At 49.8% G+C, this 12611-nt stretch overlaps 1 protein-coding gene across 1 annotated transcript in view; it reads left to right on the forward strand.

Annotated features, from left to right (window-relative positions):
• Positions 1 to 12611, forward strand: part of myo10l3 (myosin X, like 3) — a 206928-nt gene that overhangs the window by 97253 nt on the left and 97064 nt on the right. The window contains exon 18 of the mRNA XM_055871886.1: positions 5101 to 5181. Within this exon, the coding sequence (XP_055727861.1) occupies positions 5101 to 5181 (81 nt within the window). The remainder of the gene's footprint in view (positions 1 to 5100; positions 5182 to 12611) is intronic.

The raw sequence follows: 12611 nt of genomic DNA on the forward strand, positions 1-12611 counted from the left end.
GGACCTCTAACCCCTAACCCACTGTCAGCTCTCAGTTCAGGGTGAGGACCTCTAACCCCTAACCCACCGTCAGCTCTCAGTTCAGGGTGAGGACCTCTAACCCCTGACCTCTAACCCTAACCCACTGTCAGCTCTCAGTTCAGGGTGAGGACCCCTAACCCCTAACCCTTAACCCACTGTCAGCTCTCAGTTCAGGGTGAGGACCTCTAACCCCTAACCCTTAACCCACTGTCAGCTCTCAGTTCAGGGTGAGGACCTCTAACCTCTAACCCTAACCCACTGTCAGCTCTCAGTTCAGGGTGAGGACCTCTAACCCCTAACCTCTAACCCTAACCCACTGTCAGCTCTCAGTTCAGGGTGAGGACCCCTAACCCCTAACCCTTAACCCACTGTCAGCTCTCAGTTCAGGGTGAGGACCTCTAACCTCTAACCCTAACCCACTGTCAGCTCTCAGTTCAGGGTGAGGACCCCTAACCCCTAACCCTTAACCCACTGTCAGCTCTCAGTTCAGGGTGAGGACCTCTAACCTCTAACCCCTAACCCACCATCAGCTCTCAGTTCAGGGTGAGGACCTCTAACCCCTAACCCACTGTCAGCTCTCAGTTCAGGGTGAGGACCTCTAACCCCTAACCCACCGTCAGCTCTCAGTTCAGGGTGAGGACCTCTAACCCCTAACCCTAACCCACCGTCAGCTCTCAGTTCAGGGTGAGGACCTCTAACCTCTAACCCTAACCCACTGTCAGCTCTCAGTTCAGGGTGAGGACCTCTAACCTCTAACCCTAACCCACTGTCAGCTCTCAGTTCAGGGTGAGGACCTCTAACCCTAACCCACTGTCAGCTCTCAGTTCACGGTGAGGACCTCTAACCCCTAACCCTAACCCACTGTCAGCTCTCAGTTCAGGGTGAGGACCTCTAACCTCTAACCTCTAACCCTAACCCACCATCAGCTCTCAGTTCAGGGTGAGGACCTCTAACCCCTAAACCACCGTCAGCTCTCAGTTCAGGGTGAGGACCTCTAACCTCTAACCCTAACCCACTGTCAGCTCTCAGTTCAGGGTGAGGACCTCTAACCTCTAACCCTAACCCACTGTCAGCTCTCAGTTCAGGGTGAGGACCTCTAACCCTAACCCACTGTCAGCTCTCAGTTCAGGGTGAGGACCTCTAACCTCTAACCCTAACCCACTGTCAGCTCTCAGTTCAGGGTGAGGACCTCTAACCTCTAACCCTAACCCACCGTCAGCTCTCAGTTCAGGGTGAGGACCTCTAACCTCTAACCCTAATCCACCGTCAGCTCTCAGTTCAGGGTGAGGACCTCTAACCTCTAACCCTAATCCACCGTCAGCTCTCAGTTCAGGGTGAGGACCTCTAACCTCTAACCCTAACCCACTGTCAGCTCTCAGTTCAGGGTGAGGACCTCTAACCTCTAACCCTAACCCACTGTCAGCTCTCAGTTCAGGGTGAGGACCTCTAACCCCTAACCCTAACCCACCATCAGCTCTCAGTTCAGGGTGAGGACCTCTAACCCCTAACCCTAACCCACTGTCAGCTCTCAGTTCAGGGTGAGGACCTCTAACCTCTAACCCTAACCCACTGTCAGCTCTCAGTTCAGGGTGAGGACCTCTAACCTCTAACCCTAACCCACTGTCAGCTCTCAGTTCAGGGTGAGGACCTCTAACCTCTAACCCTAACCCACTGTCAGCTCTCAGTTCAGGGTGAGGACCTCTAACCTCTAACCCTAACCCACTGTCAGCTCTCAGTTCAGGGTGAGGACCTCTAACCCCTAACCCACTGTCAGCTCTCAGTTCAGGGTGAGGACCTCTAACCTCTAACCTCTAACCCTAACCCACCATCAGCTCTCAGTTCAGGGTGAGGACCTCTAACCCCTAAACCACCGTCAGCTCTCAGTTCAGGGTGAGGACCTCTAACCTCTAACCCTAACCCACTGTCAGCTCTCAGTTCAGGGTGAGGACCTCTAACCTCTAACCCTAACCCACTGTCAGCTCTCAGTTCAGGGTGAGGACCTCTAACCCCTAACCTCTAACCCTAACCCACTGTCAGCTCTCAGTTCAGGGTGAGGACCTCTAACCTCTAACCCTAACCCACTGTCAGCTCTCAGTTCAGGGTGAGGACCTCTAACCTCTAACCCTAACCCACCGTCAGCTCTCAGTTCAGGGTGAGGACCTCTAACCTCTAACCCTAATCCACCGTCAGCTCTCAGTTCAGGGTGAGGACCTCTAACCTCTAACCCTAACCCACTGTCAGCTCTCAGTTCAGGGTGAGGACCTCTAACCTCTAACCCTAACCCACTGTCAGCTCTCAGTTCAGGGTGAGGACCTCTAACCCCTAACCCTAACCCACTGTCAGCTCTCAGTTCAGGGTGAGGACCAATCACAGAGGATCATAGTCAACCTCTGACCTCCTAACCATAACCTTCACTATACTGTAGAGTCACATAGAATCCTTTTGGCTATGCCATGATACGGATTGCCTTGATCATGAGGTTGACAGTTTCCCTAAGCGTTTTGAATAGTCTTTTGTTTGTGTTTTAGAGAGAGTCCTTCTCAAGTGTTGAGCTCCTTGAAGGTAATTTACCTCTCCAGCATAGTGCTTGATGCCAAACTGGTGATCCGCCACTCTGGGCTTCATGTAGTACTGGTTAGTCTGGAGAGAGAGAGAGAGACACAGCAGGTTATAACACATGACTTAGGAACTGAGAAGTGGTCTGTGGTCACCACCTGCAGAATCACTCCTTTATTGGGGGTGTCTTGCTAATTGCCTATAATTTCCACCTTTTGTCTATTTCATTTGCACAACAGCATGTGAAATTTATTGTCAATCAGTGTTGCTTCCTAAGTGGACAGTTTGATTTCACTGAAGTGTGATTGACTTGGAGTTACATTGTGTTGTTTAAGTGTTCCCTTTATTTTTTTGAGCAGTGTATATATATATATAGAGAGAGAATTCCATGTGAGATGGGTGGGGGGTTTAACATGCCATAACTGACATGGAGGGGATTTAGCCTGGACTGCAGCTCCTCATCTGCAAGTCCCCCTGGCAGTGTTTTACTGGAGACAGTCAGTCTGAGTGAGAGAGAGTGCTAGGTTCAATGGTCCTTGTTGGCACTGCTGGGTAAATATAGTCCTGTAGCCAGAGCCTGTAAACACCCTGGTCAGGCAGGAGATGAGGACCCTAGGAGGCCAGAGCCTGTAAACACCCTGGTCAGCAGGAGATGAGGACCCTAGGAGGCCAGAGCCTGTAAACACCCTGGTCAGCAGGAGATGAGGAGCCTAGGAGGCCAGAGCCTGTAAACACCCTGATCAGCAGGAGATGAGGAGCCTAGGAGGCTAGAGCCTGTAAACACCCTGGTCAGCAGGAGATGAGGAGCCTCTGATTCCGTATCTACATCTATAGTTGTGTTTCTGATTCCGTATCTAGATGTCATGTTTCTGATTCCGTATCTACAGTTTAAATTTACATACACTTAGTTTGGAGTCATTAACTCGTTTTTCAACCACCACAAATTTCTTGTTAACAAACTATAGTTTGGCACGTCGGTTAGGACATCTACTTTGTGCATGACATAAGTCATGTCTCTAACAATTGTTTACAGACAGATTTTTTCACTTATAATTCACTGTATCACAATTCCAGTGGGTCAGAAGTTTACATACACTAAGTTGACTGTGCCTTTAAACAGCTTGGAAAATTCCAGAAAATTATATCATGGCTTTAGAAGTTACTCATAGGCTAATTGACACAATTTGAGTCAAGTAGAGGTGTACCTGTGGATGTATTTCAAGGCCTACCTTCCAACTCAGTGCCTCTTTGCTTGACATCATGGGAAAATCAGCCAAAACCTCAGGAAAAAAAATTGTAGACCTCCACAAGTCTGGTTCATCCTTGGGAGCAATTTCCAAAAGCCTGAAGGTACCACGTTCATCTGTACAAACAATAGTACGCAAGTATAAACACCATGGGACCACGCAGCCGTCATACCGCTCAGGAAGGAGATGCGTTCTGTGTCCTAGAGTTGAACGTACTTTGGTGTGAAAAGTGCAAATCAATCCCAGAACAACAGCAAAGGACCTTGTGAAAATGCTGGAAGAAACAGGTACAAAAGTATCTATATCCACAGTAAAACGAGTCCTATATCGACATAACCTGAAAGGATTCTCAGCAAGGAAGAAGCCACTGCTCCAAAACCGCCATAAAAAAGCCAGACTACAGTTTCCAACTGCACATGGGGACAAAGATTGTACTTTTTGGAGAAATGTCCTCTGGTCTGATGAAACAAAAATAGAACTGTTTGGCCATAATGACCATCGTTATGTTTGGAGGAAAAGGGGGAGGCTTGCAAGCCGAAGAACACCATCCCAACCGTGAAGCACGGGGGTGGCAGCATCATGTTGTGGGGGTGCTTTGCTGAAGGAGGGGGGACTGGTGCACCTCACAAAATAGATGGCATCATGAGGAGGAAAATTATGTGGATGTATTGAAGCAACATCTCAAGACATCAGTCAGGAAGTTAAAACTTGGTCGCAAATGGGTCTTCCAAATGGACAATGACCCCAAGCATACTTCCAAAGTTGTGGCAAAATGGCTTAACAAAGTCAAGGTATTGGAGTGGCCATCACAAAGCCCTGAACTCAATCCCATAGAAAATTGTGGGCAGAACTGAAAAAGCGTGTGCGAGCAAGGAGGCCTACAAACCTGACTCAGTTACACCAGCTCTCTCAGGAGGAATGGGCCAAAATTCACCCAATTTATTGTGGGAAGCTTGTGGAAGGCTACCCGAAACATTTGACCCAAGTTAAACCATTTTAAAGATAATGCTACCAAATACTAATTGAGTGTGTGTAAACTTCTGACCCACTGGGAATGTGATGAAAGAAATAAAAGCTGAAATAAATCCTTCTCTCACCTATTATTCTGACATTTCACATTCTTAAAATGAAGTGGTGATCCTAACTGACCTAAGACAGGGAATTTTTACTAGGATTAAATATCAGGAATTGTGAAGAACTGAGTTTAAATGTATTTGGCTGAGGTGTACGTAAACTTCCGACTTCAACTGTAGGTACTGTTGTTGTGTTTCTGCAGGACTCTCTCCATTCCTTGATGAACACTCTGGGTGCCTCCAACCCTTTCTTCGTGCGCTGCATCAAACCCAACATGAACAAGGTGGGTCATTCAGTATTCACCCCAACATGGGTCATTCAGTATTCACCCCAACATGAACAAGGTGGGTCATTCAGTATTCACCCCAACATGGGTCATTCAGTATTCACCCCAACATGAACAAGGTGGGTCATTCAGTATTCACCCCAACATGAACAAGGTGGGTCATTCAGTATTCACCCCAACGTGGACAAGGTGGGTCATTCAGTATTCACCCCAACGTGGACAAGGTGGGTCCAACATGGACAAGGTGGGTCATTCAGTATTCACCACAACATGAACAAGGTGGGTCATTCAGTATTCACCCCAACATGGACAAGGTGGGTCATTCAGTATTCACCCCAACATGGACAAGGTGGGTCCAACATGGACAAGGTGGGTCATTCAGTATTCACCACAACATGAACAAGGTGGGTCATTCAGTATTCACCACAACATGAACAAGGTGGGTCCAACATGGACAAGGTGCGTCATTCAGTATTCACCCCAACATGGGTCATTCAGTATTCACCCCAACATGAACAAGGTGGGTCATTCAGTATTCACCACAACATGGACAAGGTGGGTCCAACATGGACAAGGTGCGTCATTCAGTATTCACCCCAACATGGGTCATTCAGTATTCACCCCAACATGAACAAGGTGGGTCATTCAGTATTCACCCCAACATGAACAAGGTGGGTCATTCAGTATTCACCCCCAACATGAACAAGGTGGGTCATTCAGTATTCACCACAACATGGACAAGGTGGGTCCAACATGGACAAGGTGCGTCATTCAGTATTCACCCCAACATGGGTCATTCAGTATTCACCCCAACATGGACAAGGTGGGTCATTCATTATTCACCCCAACATGGACAAGGTGGGTCATTCAGTATTCACCACAACATGGACAAGGTGGGTCATTCAGTATTCACCACAACATGGACAAGGTGGGTCATTCAGTATTCACCCCAACATGGACAAGGTGGGTCATTCAGTATTCACCACAACATGGACAAGGTGGGTCATTCAGTATTCACCACAACATGGACAAGGTGGGTCATTCAGTATTCACCACAACATGGACAAGGTGGGTCATTCAGTATTCACCCCCAACATGAACAAGGTGGGTCATTCAGTATTCACCCCAACATGAACAAGGTGGGTCATTCAGTATTCACCACAACATGGACAAGGTGGGTCATTCAGTATTCACCCCAACATGAACAAGGTGGGTCCAACATGAACAAGGTGGGTCATTCAGTATTCACCACAACATGGACAAGGTGGGTCCAACATGAACAAGGTGGGTCATTCAGTATTCACCCCAACATGAACAAGGTGGGTCATTCAGTATTCACCACAACATGAACAAGGTGGGTCATTCAGTATTCACCACAACATGGACAAGGTGGGTCATTCAGTATTCACCACAACATGGACAAGGTGGGTCATTCAGTATTCACCACAACATGGACAAGGTGGGTCCAACATGGGCAAGGTGGGTCATTCAGTATTCACCCCAACATGGACAAGGTGGGTCATTCAGTATTCACCCCAACATGAACAAGGTGGGTCATTCAGTATTCACCACAACATGGACAAGGTGGGTCATTCAGTATTCACCACAACATGAACAAGGTGGGTCATTCAGTATTCACCCCAACATGGACAAGGTGGGTCATTCAGTATTCACCACAACATGGACAAGGTGAGTCATTCAGTATTCACCACAACATGGACAAGGTGAGTCATTCAGTATTCACCCCCAACATGGACAAGGTGGGTCATTCAGTATTCACCCCAATCTCCAGCTACTGAAAGTGAACTCGTCTGTTACTGTGCACTCATAGGTGCCAGAGGCAGGCAGATCAGAGCAATTCCATATCTAACTGCTATTCAAAGTTTTGATGGTCGTCTGCTGTCTTGTCCCCGGCCGCCTTGTGGATAAGACAGTCTGGAGGTTAGCATGTCTTGGGGGGTATATGCGTGCTTCTAACTTTCTCAGTCACCATTACTCACGATTCCTTCAGGATTATCCGTAACCATGGTAGCATCCACGTTAATGTAGAAGTGTTTAGAAACATATTCTATTATTTACAATAAAAGTCACTACATTAAGTACACTCTTAGAAGAAAAGGTGCTTTCTAGAACCTAAAAGGGTTCTTCGGCTGTTCCCTTAGGAGAACTCTGTGAAGAACCCTTTTTGGTTCCAGGTAGAACCCTTTTTGGTTCCAGGTAGAACCCTTTTGTGTTCCATGGAGAACCCTTTTGTGTTCCATGGAGAACCCTTTTGTGTTCCATGGAGAACCCTTTGCACAGAGGGTTCTACATGGAACCCAAAAGTGTTGTCTCCTATGGGGACAGCGAAGAATCGTTTTGGAACCAGTTTTTCTGAGTGTACCATTCATTTCTATTGGCCACAAAATAATCTCAAAGACAACCAAAACAAACAGAAAATGTTTAGCCTCACAATAGATGTAGTCAATGCATGCTATGAATATGGAACCAAATACTTAACTTTTTACTATATTAATACACTTTTGAATTTTCACAATACTTTTGGTCCCCTAAAATGGGGGGACTATGTACAAAAGTGCAGAGCCCTCTGTCTGAGCAGAGCCTAACCTCTGACCCCTCTGTCTGAACAGAGCCTAACCTCTGACCCCTCTGTCTGAACAGAGCCAAACCTCTGACCCCTCTGTCTGAACAGAACCAAGCCTCTGGCCCCTCTGTCTGAACAGAACCAAGCCTCTGACCCCTCTGTCTGAGCAGAACCAAGCCTCTGGCCCCTCTGTCTGAACAGAACCAAGCCTCTGACCCCTCTGTCTGAACAGAGCCAAACCTCTGACCCCTCTGTCTGAACAGAGCCAAACCTCTGACCCCTCTGTCTGAACAGAGCCAAACCTCTGACCCCTCTGTCTGAACAGAGCCAAACCTCTGACCCCTCTGTCTGAGCAGGGCCAAACCTCTGACCCCTCTGTCTGAGCAGGGCCAAACCTCTGACCCCTCTGTCTGAGCAGGGCCAAACCTCTGACCCCTCTGGCTGAGCAGGGCCAAACCTCTGACCCCTCTGAACAGAGCCAAACCTCTGACCCCTCTGAACAGAGCCAAACCTCTGACCCCTCTGAACAGGGCCAAACCTCTGACCCCTCTGTCTGAGCAGAACCAAACCTCTGACCCCTCTGGCTGAGCAGAACCAAACCTCTGACCCCTCTGTCTGAACAGAGCCAAACCTCTGACCCCTCTGTCTGAGCAGGGCCAAACCTCTGACCCCTCTGTCTGAGCAGGGCCAAACCTCTGACCCCTCTGTCTGAGCAGGGCCAAACCTCTGACCCCTCTGTCTGAGCAGGGCCAAACCTCTGACCCCTCTGTCTGAGCAGGGCCAAACCTCTGACCCCTCTGTCTGAGCAGGGCCAAACCTCTGACCCCTCTGTCTGAGCAGGGCCAAACCTCTGACCCCTCTGTCTGAGCAGGGCCAAACCTCTGACCCCTCTGTCTGAGCAGGGCCAAACCTCTGACCCCTCTGTCTGAGCAGGGCCAAACCTCTGACCCCTCTGTCTGAACAGAGCCAAACCTCTGACCCCTCTGTCTGAACAGAGCCAAACCTCTGACCCCTCTGTCTGAACAGAGCCAAACCTCTGACCCCTCTGTCTGAACAGAGCCAAACACCTTATTTACATAAGTATTCAGACCCTTTGCTATGAGACACTTGAAATTGAGCTCAGGTGCATCCTGTTTCCATTGATCATCCTTGATATGTTTCTTCAACTTGATTGGAGTCCACCTGTGGTAAATTCAATTGACTGGACATGATTTGGAAAGGCACACACCTGTCTATATAAGGTCCCACAGTTGACAGTGCACGTCAGAGCAAAAACCAAGCCATGAGGTCGAAGGAATTGTCTGTAGAGCTCCGAGACAGAATTGTGTCGAGGCACAGATCTGGGGAAGGGTACCAAAACATTTATGCAGCATTGAAGGTCCCCAAGAACACAGTGGCCTCCATCATTCTTAAATGGAACAAGTTTGGAACCACCAAGACTCTTCCTAGAGCTGGCAGACCGGCAAAACTGAGCAATCGGGGGAGAAAGGCCTTGGTCAGGGAGGTGACCAAGAACATGGTCACTCTGACAGAGCTCCATACTTCCTCTGTGGAGACGGGAGAACCTTCCAGAAGGACAACCATCTCTGCAGCACTCCACAAATCAGGCCTTTATGGTAGAGTGGCCAGACGGAGCTACTTCTCAGTAAAAGACGCAAGACAACCTGCTTGGAGTTTGCCAAAAGGCAACTAAAGACTCAGACTATGAGAAGCATGATTCTCTGGTCTGATGAAACCAAGATTGAACTATTTGGCCTGAATGCCAAGCGTCACGTCTGGAGGAAACTTGGCACCATCCCTACAGTGAAGCATGGTGGTGGCAGCATCATGCTGTGGGTATGTTTTTCAGCGGCACGGACTGGGAGACTAGTCAGGATCAAGGGAAAGATGAATGGAGCAAAGTACAGAGAGATCCTTGATGAAAACCTGCTCCAGAGCGCTCCGGACCTCAGACTGGGGCGAAGGTTCACCTTCCAACAGGACAACGACCCTAAGCACACACCCAAGACAACGCAGGAGTGGCTTTGGGACAAGTCTCTGAATGTCCTTGAGTGGCCCAGCCAGAGCCCGGACTTGAACCCGATTGAACATCTCTGGAGAGACCTGAAAATAGCTGTGCAGCGACGCTCCCCATCCAACCTGAGGGAGGTTGAGAGGATCTGCAGAGAAGAATGGGAGAAACTCCCCAAATACAGGTCAAGCTTGTATTATCATACCCAAGAAGACTTGAGGCTGTAATCGCTGCTAAAGGTGCTTCAACAAAGTACTGACTAAAGGGTCTGAGTACTTATGGAAATGTAATATTTCAGTTTTTTTTTTTTTTTTATACATTTACAAAAATGGCCATAAAACGGTTGTTTTTTCTTTGTCATTATGGGGTATTGTGATGTCATTATGGGGTATTGTGATGTCATTATGGGGTATTGTGATGTCATTATGGGGTATTGTGATGTCATTATGGGGTATTGTGATGTCATTATGGGGTATTGTGATGTCATTATGGGGTATTGTGATGTCATTATGGGGTATTGTGTGTAGATTGATGAGGGGGAAAAAACTATTTAATACATTTTAGAATAAGGCTGTAACGTAACAAAATGTGGAAACAGTCAAGGGGTCTGAATACTTTCCGAATCCACAATACCTTAAAGGTAGGGGCGTGGATCAGAAAACCAGTCAGTATCTGGTGTGACCACCATTTACCTCATGCAGCGCGACACATCTCCTTCACATAGAGTTGACTGTGAATTGTGGCCTGTGGAATGTCATCCCACTCCTCTTCAATGTGTGAAGTTACTGGAACACGCTGTCGTACACGTCAATCCAGGGCATTCCAAACATGCTCAGTATGTGACATGTCTGGTGAGTATGCAGGCAATGGAAGAACTGGGCCATTTTCAGCTTCCAGCAATTGGGGGCTCAGCATTATCATGCTGAAACATGAGGTGATGCCATGAAAAAATGTAAATTTTCAGCTTCCAGGTATCTGCACAAGGAAAAATTAAGGCTGTGTAATTACATTGACACATGCAGGGAATGCTGTTGTCTCTGGGGGGGGTGGGGGGGGCATAGCTGTACCACAGGGAATGCTGTTGTCTCTGGGGGGGGTGGGGGGGGCATAGCTGTACCACAGGGAATGCTGTTGTCTCTGGGGGGGGCTTAGCTGTACCACAGGGAATGCTGTTGTCTCTGGGGGGGGCTTAGCTGTACCACAGGGAATGCTGTTGTCTCTGGGGGGGGCTTAGCTGTACCACAGGGAATGCTGTTGTCTCTGGGGGGGGCTTAGCTGTACCACAGGGAATGCTGTTGTCTCTGGGGGGGGGCTTAGCTGTACCACAGGGAATGCTGTTGTCTCTGGGGGGGGCTTAGCTGTACCACAGGGAATGCTGTTGTCTCTGGGGGGGGCTTAGCTGTACCACAGGGAATGCTGTTGTCTCTGGGGGGGGCTTAGCTGTACCACAGGGAATGCTGTTGTCTCTGGGGGGGCTTAGCTGTACCACAGGGAATGCTGTTGTCTCTGGGGGGGGGCTTAGCTGTACCACAGGGAATGCTGTTGTCTCTGGGGGGGGGCTTAGCTGTACCACAGGGAATGCTGTTGTCTCTGGGGGGGGCTTAGCTGTACCACAGGGAATGCTGTTGTCTCTGGGGGGGGCTTAGCTGTACCACAGGGAATGCTGTTGTCTCTGGGGGGGGCTTAGCTGTACCACAGGGAATGCTGTTGTCTCTGGGGGGGCTTAGCTGTACCACAGGGAATGCTGTTGTCTCTGGGGGGGGCTTAGCTGTACCACAGGGAATGCTGTTGTCTCTGGGGGGGGGGGGGGGGGGGGGGGGGCTTAGCTGTACCACAGGGAATGCTGTTGTCTCTGGGGGGGGGGGGCTTAGCTGTACCACAGGGAATGCTGTTGTCTCTGGGGGGGGGGGGGGGGGGCTTAGCTGTACCACAGGGAATGCTGTTGTCTCTGGGGGGGGGGGGGGGGGGGGCTTAGCTGTACCACAGGGAATGCTGTTGTCTCTGGGGGGGGGGGGGGGCTTAGCTGTACCACAGGGAATGCTGTTGTCTCTGGGGGGGGCTTAGCTGTACCACAGGGAATGCTGTTGTCTCTGGTGGGGCTTAGCTGTACCACAGGGAATGCTGTTGTCTCTGGGGGGGGGGGGGGGCTTAGCTGTACCACAGGGAATGCTGTTGTCTCTGGGGGGGGCTTAGCTGTACCACAGGGAATGCTGTTGTCTCTGGGGGGGGCATAGCTGTACCACAGGGAATGCTGTTGTCTCTGGGGGGGGCTTAGCTGTACCACAGGGAATGCTGTTGTCTCTGGGGGGGGGCTTAGCTGTACCACAGGGAATGCTGTTGTCTCTGGGGGGGCTTAGCTGTACCACAGGGAATGCTGTTGTCTCTGGGGGGGGGCTTAGCTGTACCACAGGGAATGCTGTTGTCTCTGGGGGGGGGGGGGGGCTTAGCTGTACCACAGGGAATGCTGTTGTCTCTGGGGGGGGGGGGGCATAGCTGTACCACAGGGAATACTGTTGTCTCTGGGGGGGGCTTAGCTGTACCACAGGGAATGCTGTTGTCTCTGGGGGGGGCTTAGCTGTACCACTGGGAATGCTGTTGTCTCTGGGGGGGGGGGGGGCTTAGCTGTACCACAGGGAATGCTGTTGTCTCTGGGGGGGGGGGGGCTTAGCTGTACCACAGGGAATGCTGTTGTCTCTGGGGGGGGCTTAGCTGTACCACAGGGAATGCTGTTGTCTCTGGGGGGGCTTAGCTGTACCACAGGGAATGCTGTCGTCTCTGGGGGGGCTTAGCTGTACCACAGGGAATGCTGTTGTCTCTGGGGGGGGGCTTAGC

The sequence above is a fragment of the Salvelinus fontinalis genome, chromosome 19, assembly GCF_029448725.1.
Source record: "Salvelinus fontinalis isolate EN_2023a chromosome 19, ASM2944872v1, whole genome shotgun sequence".
Taxonomy (NCBI): domain Eukaryota; kingdom Metazoa; phylum Chordata; class Actinopteri; order Salmoniformes; family Salmonidae; genus Salvelinus; species Salvelinus fontinalis.